Source organism: Lontra canadensis, unplaced genomic scaffold, assembly GCF_010015895.1.
Source record: "Lontra canadensis isolate GAN:19392208 unplaced genomic scaffold, GSC_riverotter_1.0 scaffold3, whole genome shotgun sequence".
Taxonomy (NCBI): Eukaryota; Metazoa; Chordata; class Mammalia; order Carnivora; family Mustelidae; genus Lontra; species Lontra canadensis.
In genome coordinates this window covers 43,380,082-43,403,746 of record NW_022630997.1, presented here as the reverse complement: position 1 = coordinate 43,403,746, position 23,665 = coordinate 43,380,082, and the positions used below count along the sequence as shown (strand labels likewise).

Here is a 23,665-nt window from a genome sequence, read left to right as displayed (position 1 = left end):
TCTGACTCCTGGTTCCTGTTGACCCCGAGGTCTGTCTCGGCCCTTGTTACCTAGTTCAGTGGGGCCAGAGGCCCTTTGTCCCTTCTTAAGGACCTTACAGGAACAAAACATATGCCACAGATAAGCTTCTGGGGTGCAGTTCTGGGCTCCACATACCCCCTGTCTTGTGTCCCCGCCCTCCAGCCTGCAGGACAAACCTGAGATTCCCATTTGACAGTAGAGAGAATGGCCTTAGGGATCTTAATGAGAGGGGCACAAGATCCCTTTGCTTGGAGGCGCAGAGCTGAGTGCCTAGTCAGGAGCCCTGGTCCTCTCCCTAGGCTTTCCCTAGCTTACCCCTGGGATGCCGGCATCCGAAGGTACCAAAAACAGAAAAAGCAGGAGAGCCAGGAAAGAGGGCACTCTCCTCACCCTGGGGGTCTAGGGCAGGCATTCTTTCCAGAGAACCAACCTCCCACCTACTGTCTTCCCTGCTTCAGAGAGGGGCAGGGAGGGCAGCGGGAGGGAGAGGCCAGGTCTCACAAGCAGAGACTGCATAAACAGGTACAGGACAATGCCAGGCACCAGGCAGCTGACGCGGGGTCACCCAGGGGCCCTCTGGAGAAGGGGGTGGTGCCTGCCTTGACATCAGCAGCAGCCTGGAAGGACATGCGGTCTTCTCTGGCTCTCTTGACAACAGGCGGGGGGTGAGGAAGGGCAGCCAGAGGCCCCTCTGCCCCCCATCCCATGTGTCCCTCCAACCAACTGGGCTGGAAACACAAGCCCAGGCAACATTTCCTCGAATCGTGTGACAGCCTCGGCCAGTCGGCTCCGGAGCTAATAATATGAACAGATGTGGGTCAGGCCACTCCATCCCGTGGCTCAGAGCCAGTCCTGCCACGAGCACCCTAGGCTGCCCATGAGCTGGGCTCAAGTCCTAGGGTCCTGGGGTGAAGCTGGGTTGGGGGGTACCCCAGCCCCTGGGCTGGCCTGTTTGTCCAAGGCCCACCCTGGTGAGGCCAGCAGCCCTGACTCCAAAGTAAACGGAGGCTGACATTAAGGACGAAACTGGTAAGTTCTGTGGGAGGAGGGGAATAATTAGACCACATATTTTAAAACGATACAAGAGAAAAGCACTTCCTTATGTATGATTTCAAAATTATAACAAAATAATTTTAAGTGATACAAGTGAAACAGGATACAACTGTCCTTTACATCTGAGGCTTGAAACCTGATCTCTAGACTTTGTGCCCAGCGGCTTCAGTGCTGAGGGAGGGAGACTGAGGTCTGTAGCTATGCGGACAGAAGCAGCCCGAACTCTTTGTGTGCCACTTCGAGCCTGGCGCTCACAGCCTGAACGCCACCGACACAGTTTTTGCCCACATGGCCAAGGGCTGGCGGTCGGCCTACCAGTGGTGGCCAGGGCAGTATGGGGGCAGTATGGAGGCAGCCGAGGGCCGGACATGGCTGTGAGCCCAGGAATGGCTGGTGCCACAGGTGCAGGCCTGAATGCTGGAGAGGGTGTCCCTACAGCCCGCAGTACCCATCCCACAGCGATGAGCCCTATTTGTGACTCTCCCATCAGCCCCTGGTGTGCCCGTCCTCACTGACGGAGAGCACACATGGGGCACTTTCAGCAGGCCTCTGCTTTCCCCAGGAAGTGGATAGAAGGCCCTTCTCGAGGAACACCTGGGTGGCTCAGTTGGTTAAGTGCCTAAATCTTGGTTTGGGCTCAGGTCATGATCTCAGGGTCATGGGATCAAGCCCCGCCTTGGGCTCCATAGTTAGTGCAGAGTCTGCTTAAGATTCTCTCTCCCTCTCTATCTGCCCCTCCTGCTTGTGTTCTCTCTCTCTCTAAAATGGATAAATGAATCTTAAGGGAAAAAAAAGAAAGGCCCTACCCAGTGTTTATCCCACAAGACTGGTCATCTTCCAGCGCCGGCCAGCAGCACGCAGGTGGCACACCTTGCATGAGCCCTCTCGGGTCTTGGAAAAGTGTCCCTAGTACTGTGTGTGGGTTTATGGCTGGCTGCCAAGCGCCCTACAGGGTGACCGTGGGCAGTGTTGGCGTGGAGAAGGCAGTGGAAGGAGAGCCATGAGAGGCCATCAGAAAGGTGTGTGGACGCTGAAGGGGGGCCCCTTTCTTCCTTCAGCTGTGTTCGTGGAGGCCCCACGGTGCCCAGGCCGGCAGCACTGAAGCAGCCGGACAGGCCCCAGGCAGGCTCTTGCCTCTCCAGGGTGCAGAGCCTTCATCCAAGAACTACACAAACACCTCTGGACTGACGGGGTGAGAGCGCGGGGCTGGGCCAAGGCTGTGGGAACATGGCAGGCCTCCCAGAGGAGTGGGGTGGCGGAGCAATGGGAAAGCCGCTGGCAGAAGGAACTGGGGCAGCATGTCAGGGAAGGGTGCTTGGAGGAGGCTCCAGCGGGCAGCCAGGTCAGAGCGGGAGGGCCATGGGCATGAACCAGGAACCCAAAAACAGCCTCCCTCCCTCCATCGGGCCTCCATGTTTCCATCTGTAAGAAGAGCCCACTGGCACCCTCCTGTGCTGCTCAGACATCCATCTCCTGGGCTCCCTCACTGTGTCTGTCAGAAAAATGGCAGGAATCCAGTTAAAGGAATGGGCTTGCTGACCAGACTCCCTGAAGGCCCTGAGCCTGGCCCCTTGCCCCTCCCAGCACCAACTGCCCTGGGGAGCTGTACACCCTGCCTGTCCCCAAGGGCAAGCCCAGCCAGATAGTATCTCTGCCTTCCCAGAAACAAACCATGGCAGGGGAAGCTGGGGTAAGGAAGGACACCATGTGGCAGTCAGGACCCCACTCTCCTCACAAGCAAAGCCCCAACTCTTGGACTCTGGGGGGGTTGCTGCTCGGTCATGGGGGTCCTAGACAGTAGGCTGCCTTTCTCATACCCTTTGTTATGTCTGGGCCCTGGACCTTTATTTCCCAGCTAAACAGCTGTGGGGTGATACAAGCTACAGGAGGCCCTGGCCTTGTTGCTGGGGAAACAGTCCTCCACGAGAGGCTGGGTGACAGGGTGACCGTTCGCACACGACCTAGGCCTCCAGCTTTGTTCCCGCCACCTGCCTCCCTCATGGCTAGCCTTAGAGGGTTCAGGTGTGCCCGCCAACCTCCCCGAGGGCAGGACCCGGCACCCTCGAATGTGGTTGCCTCCGTGCCTCCCCAGCTCCAGGACTTTGCTCACAACTGCATGTCAGGGAAGGGTGCTTGGAGCACCCACTCCACCCCCAGCCCAGTGGGACTCCCCGCCCTGTCACAGGCTCCAGTTCCTTTACCCAGACTCCCCTGGTCGAGCTGCTCACACCTGCCGCACTCCCAGCTTTGTTTCCATCGCTGTCCCCCGCCCTCTGGGTTCTGTCAAACTCCTCCCTGCCCGGTTGCCACTTTTGTGGGTTCAGGGCCTGGAATGGGGCTTGAGCTGCCATATTAATCTTTGGCAACTGAGGACATGTAACAGCACTTAGAGCTTCTCGTGTCCCAGACAGCATTTAAGAGAATGCTTTTACTCCCCACTGTAACCCAGTGAGGTAGGTGGTTTTATGACTCTCGTTTTAAAGATGAGGAAACGGAGACAGAGGGAGGTTAAATGACCTGCCCAGGGCCACCCAGGACATGGATGCAGCTGCGGGGTCCACACTGAAAACCAACAACTGACTGGTCTATTATGTGGTCTCCTGGGGATGATGTCAACTCAGGGAAGCTGCCGTCACAACGGGGCAGACACATCTGTAATTGTGGGAGAGGGTGCCCCTGCCCCTCTGGGAAACCTGTCCCCAGCCTGAGCCCCTCAGATTAATTACCGTTTTCCCTTTTCCACCCTTCTGGACAGGCCTCCCACCATTTACCTTGACACAAGTGGGGTTAATCTTCTGGAGCACAGTGAATCCAAGTTCAGCAAATGTTTGCAGAATGATTGCTTTGCTACTTAGACCCGGAGGACATGCAAATTTCTTGGGGACCCTTGGGCATCATCTTGCCTTTCCCCAGGCTTCAGTTTCCTGTTCTGGGTGTGACATCTGGTAAGGATTCTGAGTTGCTCCAGTAGTGACACTGTGTCAACAGTCTATTTACCTGAGTCCTGGCACCGCCGTCTGGGTGTCTAGCCTGGACAGCGGGGTGACTTTGCCCAGGGAACTTGGGGCAAGGAGATTCCAGTGGGCCAGGGCACGTGCTCCTTGCCCCAGGGAGCAGGTCCCTTCTGGAGAGCTGGGGGCAGCCTGGGACGAGGAGATAAGCGGGCAGGTCCTGGGAGCTTGGATGAACTAGTAGCTTTTTTGCCACCTGAGAGCGGGTGGGGACACTTGTCAGAGGCTTTTTTTGCAGCCAACAGTCGGCTAGAGTCTGGCCCGCCCCCTCTGGCCTGCAGAGGGTAGGGGGATGGGAGGAGTGAAAGGGGGTGGCTGGCGACGCCTCTGCCAACTGCCGCTAACAAGTGGCAGCTCGCAGACCAGGCAGAGCCAGCGGCGGCGGTGATCCTGGGCAGGGACAGCCAATGAGCTCCCCGGCTGCAGTGGCACCACCAGGCAGCCTGGCCGTCTTTGGCTGGAGAGGCAGCGGGAGGGGCCTCAGGCCGCCAGTCAGGGCCGCGGGGTCCTGTCTCTGGGAGGCCCGGGCAGATCCGTGGCTCCATTCACAGAAAGCTCTCGTCGGGCAGCCACATTTTTAACTTCTCCGACCTGGAGGAGGAGGGCGGGCTGTGGGAAGTGTGTCTAGAAGACTGTGCAGGCGGAGATGGAAAAAACTCGAACTTTCCCCCTGCTCTGGATCCAGAGTGGGCTCTAGCTCCCAGCTGGGGAGGAGGGAAGATTCTCAATGTTTTGCTCACAGGAGGGATGGAGAGGGAGCAGGAACCAGGGGAAGCAGAGGTTACCAGGGACCCCAGAATCCTGGCCTGAGCCCCTTCCCCTTTGCCTGGAGTCAGCCTTGGAAGAACACTTGTGACCAAAGTGGCTGTCAGCTGGGGCAAGGGGTGGGGACGACATTTGGGCTGGTCACCCAGGACTGCTGGTGGTCCGGCCTGGGCTGTGTCCCACCTCAGCTCCCCTGCTCAATGCAGACCCACCAAGGCCAATCACATAATAAACATATATTTATAGATGTACAATTTTAGAATTCTAATTCAAGAAATACAGCTTCTCAGGGGATCCTTTAGGATCTATGTTCTTATTGCACATGGGTCAGCCCACCTGGGGACGGCTACCGAGACCAGATGGTAGGGGAGGTGGCAGCAGAGCACCAGGGCCACCAAGGGTGGGGCGCTCCTGCCCATGTCCAGTTCTTAGTGTCTCTCGGGCTGGGGTGGCTGTTGCATCACAGGGTGGGATCTCGTTCAAAAATCCGATCTGACACTTCTTTACCAAGCTTCCTTTCCCAGCAAGAATCTTATTCGTTGGGGGTTACTTAAGAAAAAAAAAAAAAAAAAAAAAAAAAAAAAGAGCCAAGAGAAATTCTGGGAGGGTGGTTATGGCCTCCTGGCTGGCAGCTTAGGGAAGTAAGGCTTTGGGACGATGGCAGGCTCCAGGACACACCCACTGCCAGAGGAAAATTTGGGAAAAACAGTAATTCCAAAAGGCTCAGTATAAACTGTGGGAATAAATAAAACCTCCCTCCCCTCCCCTGGCAGCAACTGCTACGGTGAGAAAAATCCTCACTTCAAGGTGAGTAGAAGGAAACCCTTCAGGTTCGGATGTAGCCTTTGTCCAAAGTGCAACAGAAGGCCGGGTGGCAGCACGTCCATGGATGGTGGAGACAGAAGTGCCCATAGGCCTGGACTTTCTTCAGGAGGTGGCTGCTGCCCCAGGGTCTTGGGCACCGCCTGGCTGACTCTTGGAGGAAGAACCGTCTGGAGTCCTTGGTGCCTGACTTGGGAAAAACCAGTGGCAACAACACGGAGCTGTGCCCTGTGGCATCTATAAGGCAAAACCCACTTTGGGACTGAGGTGGGGGGGGGTGGGTGGCCAGGCAGAACTTGGTCCCCCTCTCTAACCCTGCTCTCTGTAGCAAGGGGGCAGAAGGCTCCTGGGCTCCAGGCCCAAGAGCCCACCTGAGCTGACCAAAGCTTGTGGTGGGTGGTACCACACCCGCAGGCAGCCGGGGGCCTCCACCACGACTGGATCCTGACAGGGTACCTGGCCCCAGGGGCACTTCCTCCCCTGAAAGCCTGTTCCCCTCCAGCTTCATCATGACCCTGGCACCCTCTGAGTTCTCTAGACTTACACTATCATGATTACTGCTGCCATCAACAGCAGGCTGGGGTTGAGGGGATTTTCCTTCAGGCTGTCAGCTCTGGCCAATGTCTAGCCTTTGAAGGACCAAGTGACCTTCCCCACACAGGCCTCATTTTCTAAAACAGGGAGGAAATCAGCTAAATAAGCAAATCCCTGCATAGTTTAAAAAGTAGACTGTATATATATATATATATGTATATATATATATCTTTATATATGCTATTTACATATAAATAGATATATATATATATGTACATATACATGCTCTGAAAATTACATTCTATTGAGAGTTCTTGCTCTTCCTCCTCCTATCCTTGGCCAATGCCTCTGACTGGCTTCCACGGAGAGGTGACTGGTGGTGGCTCCCAAGAGGGGGAGGAAGGCAGTTGGGCGCCCCCTCCCCCAGCCCTTTGCTCCAAGTTTTACATTCTACTTTCGTTGCCATGGTTTCTGTATCCTAGGAGAGAGCCGAAATGGAGCCTGAGCCTCTGCCAGCCCTGGGAGGAAGGGAAGCAGCCCCGTGGCAGGTTTTCCTGTCCTAAGAGCTTTCAGCATTTACTGGGTGAGAGAGAGGGCAGCTGTGTGGCGTTCGGCCTCCAATTCCATTTTAATTTTTTTTTTTTCTTTTTATGTCTTTCCTTAAATATACAGTCCATCACCTTGGCTCAGTGCATGTCACCAAAAATTCTCCAGGGATTTCATGGTCTGCGGAGGAGAGTGGTAGCAGTTAGCTTGGTGATCACGTGGCCTGGAGCCTCCACAAACAAGCCAACCTCCTGGCTGCTGGCCTGCCCACCTCAGCCCCAACCTGTCTCCCTCCTGCACTGTCACTCCCGGAGACGCTAGCAGATGGCCTCAAAGCACAGCGTCTGGAGCTGGACCCCTGCCGAGGGGGACACAGGCAGAGGACGGATAGGCAGGTACCAACACAGAGAAGAACCTTTCTTGGCTCTGCCTACACTCCTTTGGGCTTGGTCCCGTCTGTCCCTGCCAGCAACTGCTGGGAACAGAGCTCACTACCCACATGCAGGGGTGTAGGAGGCGGGAGCCTGCTACCAGTGACATGGCATACCCCCCCACCCCCCTTCTGTACTAAAGGCTCTGCGTTCCACCCTCAACTCATGACCTCTGTTCTCTTCCTTAGACCATAAGTGAGATGCCTGCGCAGGCCGAATGCCTGTGGCTTCCAGGCGGCGGGCTGTACTAGCACTTGAAAGACTGCCTGTGATTCCACCAGAGGGCAAGTGGTCTCTCCTGCTCCCAGCCTGCTGGCTCCCTCCCAGACCCACTGTGGGGCTGCCCATCTACCCTGTTCCATCTCCTCCTGCCAGGAAGGGCAGAGGAAGAGGATGGGATCTTGGCTCACCCATGCTCACGTGTTTCTTCCTGATGTCAGGTGGTGAGTGTATGTGTGTGTGTGTTGGGAGGCGGGGGCGTTGGGAGGGCCTATCTTGGGACCAGTGATACTTGGAGGTCTAAATAGCAGAGCACAGACAATAGTCTGCTGTACTTGGGAAAGGGCCATGGTGACTTGGAGGGCTGGATGAAACCAGGGAAGCACTCATGGCCCTCAGCAATGGCCCTGAGCTCCCCCTTCTGCCTGGCTCTTCGGCTCCCCACATTCCCAGTAGTACTAGAGGCCTGAAACAGACCTTGCTTTTTGAGCACACACTAGAGCTACCCCAACACTGCAGGCGGGAGGTCAGGCTGGGGACGAGGAGTTGTCATCAACAGGCCATCCCCCTCCCTCCCTCCCACCTGCCTCTGCCTCATGACCAGGGCCAGAGCTGTCAGAAGTTGCAGGGCAGAGGAAGCCCTGGCGCATACTTGGACCTCGGTGGCGCGGCTGGCCCAGGACTATCCATGCAGGGAGGCCTGCACCTCTGACAGTCGGTTACAGCTTGGCGTGCTCATCCTCTGTGCTTTGTGGTACATATCTGTGTCACCAAAGTAGCGGGCCCGGTACAGCAAGCCTTCCTCTGCAAAGCAAGAGGGCAGAGTCAGGATGCACCTGGGTCCTCCCAAAGGCTACCAGAGCACCTGCCCAGCCTGCGGGGGCAGGAGAAAGGCTGTTACAGGCCCTGGAGCTGGGGCAGAGCTGGCCTCCCTTTAGGAATGACCCTGGACTTTGGTCCAACTTGTGAGAGGGAAAGAAGCTGTTACCCTGGTCTGACCACCGTTGGGTCCCACAGACAGAAATGGAGGCCCCATCACTCAGCAGCTAGGACATGTGCTCCGGTCTGTCTTGACATCCTTACCTCTGGCAGCCAAACAGAGGCTGATGGCTGTGATTTACAGGAACCTGGAGGAAATCTCCAGGTGGCCCCCGGCTCCTGGACCCACGAAACAGGGGTGGGGTCCTGCTCCTGACTGGGAGGTGCTGGTACAAGGCCGTTCCAGGTGCTGGGTCCACAAATCCCTGGTGGGCAGGCCTCGATTCCCTGATCTCAAGCTCTGTCCCCACGACCCCCACACACTCACTCTGCTGTTTCTCCTTCCAGCAGTTGTTTCGGAGGTTGGCAATATAATCGTCTTCCACGTTCCGTTCAACTGTTTTGAGGCTGGAGCCTGTGTACTCCTTAGAGAAGGTGTCTGCCACGTAGTAGACGACATTCAGGTGGTCAGTGACTCGCCTGTGGACGTGGCCCACCGACCTGGCCAGAAATACATCAGGCACAGAGTGGGCACAGGCCCCCCGGCCCAGGACAGTTCTAAAGGATGACATAGCTCCCCAAAAGGACATACAGCACAGGCCATGGGAGGACCTGATTCCTTCCTGACCAGAGCGGGACTCGCGTAACACCCAAAATGAGGGTCTGAAGGAATGGCAGGGTGTCCCCCACCATGCAAGTGGTCCAGGCTCTGGCCAGCCCTTCCTCAGACTGTCTGCTTACCACACTGCAGACCGGGGCCTGTGGGGAGAAGCCCCTTAATGAGAGGCCCTGGTTGGCACAGGAGGGGAGGCAGGCCTCGGCCTCTGATTAGGGGTATGAGTCGGGCTCCCTGTGCCTCCATCTCCGCATTCCTCCTCTAAGGCGATTGTTGCCCACGGCCTGCCTGCCTACCTGGGAATCCCAGTCTGGAGTTAAGAGGCTTAGGAAGTATATGACAGAAGGACTCCAAGGAGCTGTGGCCTTCCAGCTCTCGTCCCACCTTCCAGCTCTACCCACAGGCTCTGCAGTCTGTGGGAAGAGCCTTGACACGCCACAGACAGGAAGACAGTGCTGGGAGCAGCACAGCCCCTACACCTGCCCTCTGTTGCCTCTCCAGTCACAGAGCAAAGGGCTGGCTGGCAACAGGCCACAGAGAGCCTGGGCCGCCTGTGTTGGTCCAGTGGCCCGACTCTGCCCCCTGCTGGCCAAGAGGAAGGCCTCCAGGCTCCCAGATAGGGCAAGGCCTCTCTGGGAGCAGAAGGGCTTCCACCAGTAGAAGCTGAGCACCCACTCTGTAACTATGTATGTATCTGACAAGGGGCCAGGTGCTGGAAATAAAGGAGGGGAGTTGATACCTTAAAAGGCCAAATAACTTGCCTTAGTTCACCATATATTCATTCAACAAACACTGTTGAACATTTCTGGCAAGCGTGGCATTTTTTAACAAACATTTTGCCTGTTTATTTTAAAGTAATCTCTATACCCAACACGAGGCTCAAACTCGAGAGCCCGAGATCAAGAGCTGCACACTCCACCGAACGAGCCTGCAGCAGGCGCCTCGAGCCCAGCATCTTATGTACATCACTCATTTAATTTTCATAAGCAGATAGATGTTATCCCCATTGCACAGATGAGGAAAACAAAGCTCAGACGATCGTCCAGTGTCACACAGCTGCTTAGTTAGTAGAGTAGCTGGGATTCAAAGCCTCCTTTGCTCTGTTTGATTCTAGAGCCCCTATTCTTTCCATGGCCCCAAGGCTCCCAACCAGAACTTAAGAGCAGAGGTTCTTATCTCAGCAGATGGGGGGAGCACGAAGCCTGTGAAATCATGTGCAATACTGTGTGCACGTGCACTGTCTGAGGAAGGAGAACTGCAATTTTCATGACATTTTCTTAGGGGACCATGATCCTAAAAGATCAAGAACTTACGCTCAACAGATAAAGTGTGTTTTCTTGACCATAAACCAGATTTCTGCATTGTGATCAAGGACCCGCAGGATGGGAAGGCAGGTCCCTGATGGTGGCTGAGAATGCCGGGTCCCTGTCCGCCCACATCCCAGCCCCGTCCCTGGCTGCAAGTACTCACGGCCTTGGGCTCAGGCTGTACGGGGGGCTGGAGACCATGAGCTGGCTGAGAGCCGACACGAGGATCAGGATGAGGATAGGCATCAGTTGAACAAACACCCCCAGCCCGCCCTGGAGGGAAGAGTCAGCGGTCACTCAAGCTGGACGTCGTGCATGGGAACGTGGCATCAGCCACAGCCACCACTGGCTTTCCAGGCGCAAAGGAGCCCCGGCGGCAGGAGGCAGCTGCCACGTAAACAGTCCGTGACACTACTATCTCCCCCTCCCCCTCCACAGGCCCCTGAAAGACGGAAGCTCCTCCACCTGCCAGCTCCCCCAGATGAAAACAAAATGGCAACTGGAGTTATGTAGAGGAAGAGGGTACCTACATGTGCTTGCTCGTCAGAGATTACCAAAAACACAAGCAAGAGCGGTCGCCTCCAGGAGACTGGTAGGCAGGGCCGAAGGGAGGCCTTCACTGTATACCAGTTCAAAAACTGCCAGTTAAAAAATTGTAGATAAAAACAAATTTGTTTACTGTGTGATAATTTGTGATTTTAAAAATTCTTCTGTATGTTCAAAACACACACACACAGTTTTAAAAACACAAAAAACTAAACATATAAGGCCACACTGACCTAACAGAGGGACCCTCACCATCTGCCATAATTTTAAATGCTCTGGAATTGTCCACAGTATCTGAATGTTGGTCAGCTAGCTATTCTTTAACCTGTGGCATTCAAAATGCTTTTGAAGCACTGTCTGGTTATAGTTTTTGTGTCCAACTTTTATGAGTGCTAGAAGGAAGCAAGGAGAGTCAACAACCTTTGTCATCCCTCACACTTCTCTCGTCATGTTTCACTCCCGTTGCTTCAAAAATGTCACTGTGGCCTTATGAACAAATGGACTGCTCAAAGGCCTTTCACACTCAAACCTGTCTGCAGGTGGAGAAGTTTCTGCATGACATTCCCTAACAGGGGACGCGGAAACCCCCCCCACCACTCCTTCTGGGCAGCACTGTGGAGTGTGGCTCCCTCTGGTGTCACTCGGTAGAATGGCAAGGGGGGGCCCAAGATGGCTCCTTGGCTGAGAATGGTGGGGGCACTGCCCTCCCAGAACCAGAACGGACAGCTGGGGATATCACTTTCCCTTCAGGCCCTGCACTCGAGGTGGGGCCTGGTGCCCTCCCCTGCTCTCCCCGGTGCCTTTCTCACTCACGTCACCCTGGTTCTCCCTGCGGTCCTGCCTTTGCTGGTAGGTATAGCGCATGCGGCCGTTGCTGTAGACGTGGACATTACCTGGAGGTCAGAGGGACCGAGTCAGGGGGCAGGGCTGCTGGGGAAGGGAGCAGCCGGCATCCAGTCTCCCACCATCACCCCCAGGGAGGCCTGGCTGCCGGGAGGCTGGGGTACTTACTAGATGGGAAGCCACCGCCAAAGAACATGTTGAAGAGGTCCTCGGGGGAGATGTCAGCCTCAAAGCCACGGTGGAAGTCCCCATGCCCATGGCCGTGCCGGGCTGCCTGGCTCTTGTCATCACCGAATTGGTCATACTGCTTCCTTTTCTCTGGGTTACTAAGTACCGCATATGCTGTGCCAATGGCTAGAAAGGAGGTGTAAGTCAGGCCTGAAGACCTGGGGCATGCAGGGAAGGCTCCCACCGCAGCCAAGAGCTCCCTTCCTTTAGATATTCAACTGGTATTTTAGGAAGTGGGAGCCCTCTGGGTCGGCAGAAGTTGGGCTGCTGGGCACGTGAGAGGAGGGGGGCAGGCAGGAGTACCTCGAAATGGATCGAGGCCGTCCGTGCCAGGTGGAGAATTAACACTAACACTCAGCCCCCCGTCCCCCTGCTCTCCACCTCAAGAGGATGGCCCAGCCTCTTCTATGCCCCGGGGCCCTTTATGGGTCTTATCTTACTCCTACAGCAACTGCTGGCAAGGGCCAGATCACAAAGTTCTAGTCAAAACTTTTCTACTGTTGGTAGTGTGGCCTGCCGAGCCCTCTCTTCTGTCTGGGGTCTAGGTCCCAGCTGCTATTCCTTGGCCGGGCCCCAAGGCCTCCCCATGAGGTCTCCCCCCAGGTAGGAAACCTGCGCCCCAAGGGACCCAGCTCCAGGTCGTCCTTAGTCTCTTGCTCCTTCTCAAGCGACTCACTCTCTAAGGAGAACCTCCTCCTCTTGTTCCCACAAGGCCCCAGGGCTGGCTCCAGCCTCCGTGTCTGTCATGCAGGCAGCAGGCAGAAGTCTGGGCTGGCCCAACCTTAACCATGGCTACCTCGCCTACCTAATCCTACTCACCTTCTCCCCCTGGGGCTGGCTGACGGGGAAGAAGCCTGCAGACTACCCCAAACCAAGCAGGCCCAACCCGAAGCAACCTAGAATGGAGTAACCAGGGTGGGCCCGGGAAGCAGCACACCAGGTCTCAGGGGACCCTTCTGTCACCCGCTCTGCCACAGGCCCTCTTCTTGGCTGTGGTCACCACCTCGTGGGAGAGTGTGTTACATGTGATTGTGTGTGTAGTGTGGGGCTGGTGGCTGCTGCTGGTGGTGATGAGGCCACTGGGCCACTCACCTGAGGCTACTCTGCCCCTCAGCACAGGGAAACTGTTACCAAGATCCCAAGATGGGAACATGCATACGCGTGAGTAAGGAGGCCTGCTTCTGACCCTCAACCGCTGTGTGACCGTGAAGCCGCTGGTCCCCTCTTGCCTCAGCTCCCCTCCTGTCACTCCCGGGGAACATGGAGGAAGGAGAGGCAGGGCTGGTGCTCTCTGAGCTCTGACAGACTCAGTAGGCTAGAGGTGGCTGCTAGGACTTTCTTTCCAGGAAGCAGCTCCTGAGCCCAGGGGACTCAGGTCCAAGGCCACTTCCTGGAAAAGTTGTCTTGATCTCTTATTCCTTCCCAAGGGCAAGGGCAGGAGATAAGAAACACCAAACAGCCGGAAACCGAGGCTGGCCTACCTTTGAAAGCTTCAGTGGCACCCGGTGCGTGGTTCTTGTCTGGGTGGAACTTGAGGGCCAACTTGCGGTAGGCCTTCTTCAGGTCCTCATCGGAGGCCCCTCTGCTCACCCCCAGGATCTCATAGTAATCTTTACACTGCTTGACCCTGGGGGAAGGGGTAGAGCGGGCCCAGGGCCGTGAGGTGAGGGGGGCGAGGCACGGGCAGTGTTCAGCTCAGGGGGACCAGCAGGGCTCGGCTGATAGCTCCTCTAGGTCAGCTGTCAAACCTTGGGGACAAGGGAGCCTCAGTGAGCTCTACCCTGGATGGGGAGCCAGATAGGGCCCAGGGGAAACACCAGGATACATTTCGGATTTCAGAGGGGGCAGCTGCTGTGTTTCAGACCAGGAACCATTTCCTTTTGCTAAGAGGCACTCTCACTGGAGGCCGCCTCAAAAAGGCCTGTCAGTGTCTGTGCGGGGCCTGCCCAAGCCCTGGAGGGATGGCTGTCTCCTGTCTCCATTTTGGGTCACACAGGCTCTGGGCTGAAAGGGTCTTTGTTGGGGGCGGGGGAGAAGCTGGAAGGGGAGCCCAAGCCCTATCTCTGATAACCAGAGCTGTGTGAAAAGGCTGAGGCTTGCCTGGCCGGCAGCAGAGGAAGCCGGCGGCAGACGCAGCATTTCTAGCCCCTACTGTGGGCTGTCTTGGCGGGAGGGGACAGGACAGCCTGCATTCCCGGGGCCCAGTGAGCCCGCCCAGCTGGACCTCATCCATCTTCAGGACCCCCCAGGGCCCACCCGGACCACAGGTAGATGTGAGGTGGGGGACACACTGCAGGAAGCCTTCTCGAGCTAGAAACTTCCCCGCAGCACCAGGCTCCGGCCCCTGTACCTTTTCACTGCTGCTACTTGCTCTGCTGTGTAGCCTTTGGTGCTCTCTCCTCCTCCAGCTTCTCCGTTGGCCGAGGGGGAATCGGCCCCACCTGGTTTCCTGTGGGTTGTGTCTGTGGGCTGGGGATGGTCACTGGCAGACTGCGGTTTCTGGTTGAGGGACTCGATCAGGGCTGTGTGAGGCAAGCAAAGCATTCAGGGCTCCCGTTCCAGCAAGGCCATGTGCCACAACCGAGGGGCGGCCTGTCCTGAGACCGGCCAGGACCCCACCCCCATCCCGCATCCCACCTGCTGCTTCTTCCAGGAGAGCCACTAGCTCCATCCCTGACTTGGGCATGGGGGGTGGGGAGGCAGTGGGCACTAGTAGGCTAGTTGCCTGCTTTCACAGGATCCACAGAGCTCAGGAGTTGTCAGGGTATGGGTTATTTTAAATCTTTAAGATTTTTAAGTAATCTCTACACCCAGTATGGGACTCAAACTCATAACCCTAAGATCAAGTGTTGTAAACTGACTGAGACTGCAGGTGCTCCTGGGTATGGGTTAATTTAAAACTCTGCAAAAAAAAAAAAAATACTATAAATGTTTCAGGTTTTAAAAATCCCAAATTAGTGTGTGTGTTTGTGTATTTATTTATTAAAAGATTTATTTATTTAAGAGAGAGCACATGAGGCTGGGGGAGGGGTAGAAGGAGAGGGAGGGAGAAACAGACTCCCCACTGAGCAGGGAGCCTGATGTGGGGCTCGATCCCCAGGACCCTGGGATCACGACCGGAGCCAAAGGCAGATGCTTAATGACTGAGCCATGCAGGCACCTCCCAAAGTAATGTGTTTAACAGACTCTGTTGAGATGGACAAAGTGCGCTGCCCACCTCAGTGGGGACCCCAGTCAGCAGGACCATCTGTTTCAGCTGGGATTGGTGGGAAAGGCTCCTGGAGGCTATTACTTAGCTGTGAAGGGGATGGAGGCAAGGAGTTTGCCTCCGATGGCCAGAGATGGTAGGAGACTTGGGATAAAGATTACCTCTGCTACTTGCTATTCTTTACATTTTTCAAGTGGCTGGCCGTGTCAAACACCCTACTTCAATGTTCAGAGTCTAAGTAGGACATCAGCTGTCACACTCAGGGTCCCAGTTATTAAAACCCAGCTCCATGGTTCCTGCTTCTCAATCAGGAAGAGCCCAAACTTCTGGCAGGAGCTTCCTATGCCCATTTATTCCAGGCACAGAACCAGTTCTGGAAACCTCAGTCATGCCCAGGGTACAGTGCCCTGGGAAGCCAGGCACCTGGGCCACTGTAGGGACCTAGGACACGATGCTGAGGAGGGACAGCAGTGCCCCTGGCTGGACTCAACACGCTGTGCTGGGTGTCAGACACCCTCTAAAGCAACATCCCCGGGCCTTACATGAGGGGCCAGTGGCAGGCCTCGAGTGCGCCACTGTGTTCTGAGCCTCTGCTGTCTTAAGGTGATCTCACTGGGAAAGGAGCTGATGGTCGAGCCTGCCTTGCATGAGGGAGGTGGAGGACTTCTGCAGTAAAGCCCAGGAGTGCACACTGGGAGGAGTATTCATCCCGACTGCTTGCTGTGTGTTAGGCTGGCCTGGACACAGTGCTCTGCGTATACCAGTTCATTTAATCTTGACAATGGCCTTAGAGGTTTGTCTCACTACCACCATCCTCATTATAAAAAAGAGTTGTGTGTCTGATGCATTGGCCCATGGCTGCACAAGCTGGGCACGCAGCACTTAAACCCTGGAAACCCAGCTCCCAGAACCCTGTTCTTAACTATGCTATCCCAGACTGCCTGAGTCTGGCTTTTGGCATGGGGAACCCCTTCCAGCACAGTCATTCCAAATAGAGAAGAGAAGTTAAATTCAGAAAGACTGGGATTCAAATCTCAAATCTCACATCCTAGCAGTATGGCCCTGGCCGATAAAAAATCTAAAATCTGTCTGAACCTCAGTTTCCCAAGGGATACACAGGTAATGGGATGTGTGATGAGGAAATGAGATAATGTGTAAGCACCTGGCACAGAAACTCACAGAGTGAAAGTTCAAAATAAGTGGCTGCTGCTATTATGACACCAGCTGATGAACTGGCCGGCTGGGGAGGAGAACCGAGCAGGTGGGGCTGGGGAGCTCCAGGGCTTAGGAAAGCAGTGTCAGCACTCAGCAGGCTTGGGACCCAGCTGGAACCGTGAGATTTCAGGCTGTCCCAGATGCCAGTTCCATCCAGGCAGCGAGGAACAGCAAAAGAAGGGAACAAAAGATGAAGAGATGTTGATGAAGATGGGACAGCGGGGGGAGCTGGCTTGCTGGGTGTGGAGGGCATTTAAAGAACTTGTTTATTTCTGTTTCTCTGGAAGCCTCGGGGGTCCAGGCTGAGCTAATGTACTCCAAGGACAACATAACCAACTCTTCAACTGCCACAGATACATGGGAACATCAGCCAGGATATGGGATGGACTCGCTCTAGTATTTCTCAGGGAAGATTCTGGAAACTTTTCAGGGTAGTTACATGGAGTCAGCCACTCTAATACCCTTACATTGTGGAAAGGGAGCCCAAAGGGGAATGGATGTGCTCGCGGACACACAGAAGGCTCCTGCTTGGGTTGGCAAATCAAGATTTCTGGTTGCTGGCAAATAGGTCTCTCTTCTGGCCTGGACACCGCCTCTGCCAGAGCTGTGGGATGTGACTGCCTCGCAAATGTCACGAAACAGTATGACAAAGAACAGCCTAACGTGATTCTGGAGTTAGACAGACAAGGCTGTGTTTAAATCCTGCCTCTGCCCTTGCAGTAAAGCAGCCAGACATCTAAAAAGACAGGAACTTGGTGGGGACGCCTGGGTGGCTCAGTTGGTTAAGTGTCTGCCTCCACTTTGGGTAATGATCCGAGGGTCCTGAGATCAAGTCCTGCATCAGGCTCCTTGCTCAGCGGGGAGCCTGCTTCTCCCTCTGCCTGCCGCTCCCCCTGCTTGTGCCCGCCCCCTGACAAATAAATAAATAAAATCTTTAAAAATATATATATTAAGGGGCGCCTGGGTGGCTCAGTGGGTTAAAGCCTCTGCCTTCGGCTCAGGTCATGATCCCAGGGTCCTGGGATCGAGCCCCGCATCGGGCTCTCTGCTCAGTGGGGAGCCTGCTTCCTCCTCTCTCTCTGCCTGCCTCTCTGCCTACTTGTGATCTCTGTCAAATAAATAAATAAAATATTAAAAAAATATATATATATTAATAAAAAGACAGGAACTTGGTGGAAGAAATGAGAACCGCAGCAGGAGAGGTGGCAGTTGAGGCAGGGCTGAGAGCATTTCTATGGCCAAAGCCACTAGCGGTGGCCCCTCCTCAAAGCCAGACTGGAGGGTGAGGCTGCCTGGGTTCAGAGCTGGCTCGGCCGCTCGCTAGCAAGGTCATCTCGGACAAGTCAATTTAGCTTCTTCATGTCAAACTGTATCTCCCTCAAGGGAGCCGGAAGAGGAGCTGAGCAAGTGCATATAAAAGGACTTAGCACAACACTCGGCCAGTGTTCAGTGTTCTCTGTTACTGTTCGTCTCATTTCCAGGCGCTGTCCAGGTGCCTGCAGCGCTCACAGCGAGCCGGGAGAGGGAGGCCGGTGTAGGGCAACAGCCCGGGAGCAGAGCCGGACAGTGCGGCTCCTCTGCTAAGCAGCCGTCTCTGCCCTCCCGGGGCTGCTCTAAGGCGTGAATAGGGTTCGGTGAACAGAAGGGCTGAGGACCCTGCACCGACAGCCCCACCCTGGACCTTACCAGCCCCAAACCGTCTCTCATGCTGACACCCTGAAAGCAAAAGCCTTCCCCCATAGGCTGGCCTTTCCAGCGTGGCCTTCCTGACTCCCCCAGGACCCTCAAGCAGCCCGAGCTGCAGCATCGCCCGGCATACCCCTCTCTGTGGATGCTGGGGAAACTGAGGAGGTTCCCATTGGCGCCCTGAAAAAGCTGGTACTTTCCGCCATTGCTGCTAAGCCTCAGGCAAAGGCCACGCCCAGTGTGCCGCCAGCTGCTGGACAGAAACTCCCAGAAAGGGACTGACTGGCCCCACTAGCCCTGCCCTGTGACTTCCCCACTTAGGGCCGGCTGCTACTCCACAGTACAAGCATCCCACCATTGGTCCCACCTCCGGCAGCACGAGTTTGAAATCCCCTCGTGGCCTTTTCACTGTGAGGTCCCTCGGCCCTTCAAGGTTGCGGAGTCTCCTTTCACCCTAACCCTTCCCCCTGCTGTCTGTCCTTCCACCTCTCCTAGACCCATCATCTACCCGTGTTCTTGATCCTTCCCCTCTAATTCCCAACTTGCTCTTTTCCCACGAGGCCTGACGGTGCTGCTCGCCACCTCCCCGACACCACTCCATGGCCATCTGGCTGCTCCCTCTTCCTGTTGTTCCATCTCGCTGTGGCTTCCCCAGGCTCTGTCCGTTGGCGAAGGACAGATGTGGCCCCGGGCGGTGTCTGCAGCAACCTGCTGTGCGCATTCTACACCTTCCCACGGTGACCCCGGCCAGGCGGGACTCCAGTGAGCGCCGTCAAACGGACATGACCAGACTTTCAGCTGGAACCTAGGTCTCTCTCCCGAGCTCCAAGCTGACAGCTCCTTTGCAACAGCCACTGGCACCTTGCACTCTGCCCGTCTCTTCCCACCCACCATCCTCAGCCCTGCCTTCTCCCCGGGCACACGGGCTTGGATTCTGCGCCCCCACCTCTCCTCAGCATACCTCTCTCACACAAGGCACGGTGCCTCCTCCCCAAGGACCTTATCCTCACCTGGACTGCCTTCTCTCAGGCGCTCGGAACTCCTGACCCACTCACTGCAATGAATGGGCTCCCAAACGGTTTCCGACTCCAGTCTCTCTTCCCTTTCATTAACCCTTCATGCTGTTCTCTTTTAAGAACGGTACCCTTGTCTTCGTCCTGCTTTCAAAATCTTCAATGGTCTTTTCACCAACTACAGAATAAAGTGAATATCCTGGTCTGGCAGGAAAGGAATTCCACAATCCGGCCCCATCCTACTTTCCAGCCTTAATCCTCTTTATACTCAAATTACCACCTCCACAGCTGCCAAATCTTGCTCCACCCAACCCTCTCCCCCAAACCTCACAGCTCCCAGCCTCCGTGTCTTTTCCCCAGTATGGCCTTCTCCAAGTCTGTTCCCTTCCTCCAAAGTGCAGTTCAAATGCTGCCTCTGTCTTCCTCCCCTAAAGCTTTCCCTCACTGTGATCTACCATTATTCTCCATCACCTGTGTGCTGCCGTTATTTTTAAGTCTCTCACGAGACTGCTGGTAGTTCAGAGTTCAGAGCTCCATGCCCAGCCCTCCACGCCAGCTCACAGACCCACGGAGGGCAGGGACTGCATCTTTCATGTCTATTCTTCAGGCCTTGTTATCTAACACTGTGCCTCCTTTTTTCTGTTAACTGTGTCTCCTTCGCTAAATGACAGGCTCCTTGAGGTGAAGGATCATGTCTTACCGATCCTGCCATATATGCACTTAGCCCCAAGCAGAGGACCCTGCAAATAAAACAAAGTCTGCAGCATTGAATAAGCACCTGGAATGAGCTCAAACCTCACACAGCAAGTGTAAACAACTACCTAATATTTTTTTTAACTAAGATTTCTCCATCCCAGGCCTACATTAACCCCAGGTCCTTGTCAGTTCAGTATAGGGCTACAGAGGGTGCAAGGTCAAGTTTACAGAGAGGCATGAGGCATAGTCTCTCCACAATAGCGGGAATACGACAATCATGCAGGTGACTATTCTGCCTGAGCAAATTCCATTTCTTGAGCCTGGGGAAGAACACCAGTCTAAGCCTCCAAACTGGCCCAGGAGGCTGCCGACAAGAAGAGCCCTAAAGGTCATGTTGTTACCATCCTTCCTTGGCTACCTGCTCCTGAGTCCCCAGAAGCATCAGGATCAAACAGGATTCTGAGACTGGCAGGCCTCTAGCTGCCCACCCGCCTAGGCTCCCCTCTTACAGAGTGTGATTTATTTCATAGGGAAGCTCCTTGGGCAGGTTACCTCAGGAGCTCTGGCAAATACAGACTGAAACCCTCTCCAAGAGAAGGCAAAGAGGCCAAAGATCAACCTGTAGTCAGGAAGGAGGAAAATCCAAGTGTTCCAGGTGGCCTCTTCTGCCGGTGTTCACCTTTCTCAGTTCCAAATGTGGGCAAAGAAGGTTAGGAGGCTGATTGCTCTCTCATTTTGTTCCTCTATTAAACATTTATAGAGTCACAGAACTTTCCAATTTCTAGCTGTGTATTCTTGGGCAAGTCCCTTGCCTCTGAGATTCTTCCTCATCTATAGAACAAAGATCTTTGCTCTGCCTCCCTGATAGGGCAGGCTCAAGTGAGAAAATGTATTTGAAAAAGCTTTCTTTCTTTTTTTTTTTTTTTTAAGATTTACTTATTTTTTTAAGTCATCTCTACACCCAACATGGGGCTTGCAGTTAACAACCCCAAGATCAAGAGCTGCATGCTCTGCGGACTGGTCCAGCCAGGCATCCCTCAAAAGAGCTTTCTAAACAGAGAAGCTCTATGGTATTATTGTTACTCACATTATCTGCACCAACCCTCTAATTTCCCGGCTAAGAAAACCCAAGCTCAGAAAGATCGCACGGTAGCACTCAGGACAAGAACTTAGATCTTCTGATTCGGAGTACCTGTACACACCAGTGTCTTAACTGCTGGTATGATCTCTGTATCTTTAATGGACTTTTTTTTTTTTTTTAAGATTTTATTTATTTACTTGAGAGAGAGAGCAGGAGCAGGGGAGGGGGAGCAGAGGGAGTAGGGAGCTTCATGCCTGATCAATTGCAAGACGCTGAGATCATGACCTGAGCCAAAGACCGACGCTTAACCCACTGAGCTATCCTGGTGCCCCTGGATTATCTTTCTCCCTTCCAGCTTGGGTTAAGAAAAACTTCTTAAGTTTTAGATTAAAGAAAAAGACGGTTCCTGGCTAGAGTGAAATGCTGAGTAGTTGAGACAACCTCACGAATCCCTCCCTGGTTTCTAAGTCCCAGCTCGGGGACACTTAGCAGCCTTGTGCTGTCCACACGGGGGCCACTGCTGGATTCTTGTGGGCAAGGGTGGGTGGGGTGCACGGGGCCAGAGTCTTCAACAAGCCCCGAATCTCACAACCGGGTGAAGAGGTTCCAAGAAGGAGTGAGGGGACAGCCTTCAGGGCGGCGGGCGCAGGGCGGTGGTGTGGAGCGAGGGAAAAAGGCAGGTTCTAGTTTCGGGAGGGTGTTCCCTGCCCTCGCCCGAAAGTGACATGCCAGAGAGTGAAGATATGAAGACGCCTTTCCAGGCCGTGGGAAGGTGAGAAGTCCCCTTTCCCTCCCCAGAACCCATTCTCTCCTTCAGAGGAGTTATGTTTATTTTCCTAAACTATAATACTTCCCAGGCCGGCAACCGGCCCTCGGCCACCGAATGGCCCCTTGGGAAAAGTAGTTCGATATCGCTTCCAGATAAGTTCCCTTCCTCTCGCCCGCCAGCGCCTCTCATTCTCGGTAACTCCAAATTTTAGAGCGTTCCACAAGCGCCCAAAAAGTTGAAGTCGCGGCCGTCCCTGTCATCAGGTGTCCAGCGTCCCGGAGAGGCGTGGGAGCGAAAGACTACACCTCCCAGCGGCCACCGCGCGTCTCAGTGCGCAGGCGTAGCCGCGCCTCGCTACCCCTCCCCCTCCTCCAACTGCTCCCTTCGGTCCGTTCCCGTATTCCCCCCCATCAGTTCCAATGTCCCCTCTGCCTCTCCGGCACTTCACACTTACCGCGAACTCGCGGCGTCGGGTACAGCCGCTGAGCCTTCTCCAGGAAGCGGAGCGCCCGGTCGGGCTGGTTGCTCTGGATGGCCTTGAGGGCGATGCTAATACAGCGCTCGGCTTCATCCTTGTTGGATTCCATGGCGGAACCAGAGCGCGGAACCAGGGAGGGGGAGGCCGGGCGAGCGGAGGGCTGCGCCAGCAGCCGGCACGTCGCGGGGCAGGCGGGCGCAGGATGATGACACAAACCCCTCGCCCCTCCTTTTCCGAGACTTGAGCGAGAGTTGAGCGAGGGCGGAAGTGCTACCGTATGTCTTCTAAGAGGGGGACGGGTAGGAGAGGTATTAACGAAGGTGCACACCCGACATTCCTGGATTCCAGAGGGTCCTATTAGGAGGTCTTAAAGTTGCATATGCTTGCACGTTCTTGGTAGTAACTCTGTGAGTTTGAGACGAAGGTCATTTATTTATTCGTTCCAGAGATACTGCGAGGTTGGGTGTACAGTGATGAACAAAACAAAGCCCCTGCCCTCATAGAACTTACATTCTAGTGTGTGTGTGTGTGGGAGGGGGGGGTAGGAGGGAGACCGAAATACTCAGATAGTGACAAATGCTATGAAGAAAATAAAGAAAAAAGGAAATAGAGAGTGGTAGGTGATATTTTATTTTATTTTTAAAGATTTTATTTATTTGACAGATCACAAGTAGGTGGAGAGGGAGAAACAGGCTCCCCCCTGAGCAGAGAGCCCCATTAGGGCTGGATGCGGGGCTCCATACGGGGCTCCATCCCAGCACCCTGAGATCATGACCTGAGTGGAAGGCAGAGGCTTAACCCACTGAGCCACCCAGGAGCCCCAGTGGGCGATATTTTAAATAGGCTGATCAGAAAACTCTCTGAGAAGCTAGCATTTTAACAAATCTGAATTCAGGAGAAAGAGCAGGTACTCCAGATACGACTCTCTGGAGGGACGATGGTCCAGGCAGAAGGAAGAGTTTGCAAAGGCTCTGACACGGAAATTTTCTTGGTGAGTTATTACAGGATCAACGAGGAGCACGTAGATTTACACTGCAGAGAGGAATCCGTTCTACCAGGCTTTCTTTCAAGGCTGCCACTCCAGTGAAAGCAGTCTTGTCAAGGTTACCCACATTGCCAACTCCACTGGTCACTTCTCGTCCTTCTACTGGACTTTCCTACAGGATTTGGTAAGAGGCTACTACTATAATCCAGGTGAGAATTACTGGTAACTCGGAGCAGGGCAATGGTGGAGGTGGTGGGAAGTAGTCAAATTCTAGATATATTTTGAAGACACAAATCAAACGAGTTTGCCAGTGGATTGGATGTGGGATGTGAGGAAGAGGGGAGTTGAGAATAGATTTCAGGGTTTTGGACTGGTCAGTGTGAGAACAAAGGCTGCCTTTACTGAAACTGGAGAATCCGGGGGAAGACGGAGAGGAGCAGTTTGGTAGAGGGGATCTTAGATGTCTGATTCAGAGTGTGTTAAGTTTTTGATGCCTTTTAGAGTCAAGTGGAGATGTCAAGTAGGAAGCTGCATATTTGTAGGGTTTAGGGAAGAAGATGGGGATGAAAATACAATTTTGGAAGATAACAGATGGTATTAAAGCTCTGGGACAA

General features: G+C 54.6%; 1 protein-coding gene across 4 annotated transcripts; it reads right to left on the bottom strand.

Annotated features, from left to right (window-relative positions):
- Positions 1 to 5,071: 5,071 nt before the first annotated feature.
- On the bottom strand, positions 5,072 to 22,277 carry DNAJB12 (DnaJ heat shock protein family (Hsp40) member B12). Of its 4 annotated transcripts, none has more exons than XM_032840824.1 (9): positions 22,043 to 22,276; positions 14,271 to 14,442; positions 13,402 to 13,547; positions 11,861 to 12,046; positions 11,663 to 11,742; positions 10,467 to 10,576; positions 8,709 to 8,881; positions 8,055 to 8,206; positions 5,072 to 6,932 (listed from the first exon to the last, which is right to left on the bottom strand). In XM_032840824.1, the coding sequence occupies exons 1-8, from the start codon at positions 22,173 to 22,175 to the stop codon at positions 8,085 to 8,087; spliced, it is 1,122 nt and encodes a 373-aa protein (XP_032696715.1). In that variant the 5' UTR covers positions 22,176 to 22,276; the 3' UTR covers positions 5,072 to 6,932; positions 8,055 to 8,084. The 4 variants fall into 4 exon arrangements, with proteins under 4 accessions (XP_032696715.1, XP_032696704.1, XP_032696690.1 ...); XM_032840813.1 differs by having other exon boundaries at positions 8,109 to 8,206; XM_032840799.1 differs by having other exon boundaries at positions 8,061 to 8,206; positions 22,043 to 22,272.
- Positions 22,278 to 23,665: the final 1,388 nt, after the last annotated feature.

Coding starts and splice junctions, on each gene's coding strand:
- DNAJB12 (XM_032840804.1), bottom strand. CDS start 22,175: ATGGAATCCAACAAGGATGAAGCCGAGCGCTGTATTAGCATCGCCCTC. Junction 12,047..13,401: donor TGCCACTGAAGCTTTCAAAG/GTAGGCCAGCCT, acceptor CCTCCTTTCTAG/CCATTGGCACAGCATATGCG. Junction 10,577..11,662: donor GCAGGGAGAACCAGGGTGAC/GTGAGTGAGAAA, acceptor TCTTCCCTCCAG/GGCGGGCTGGGGGTGTTTGT.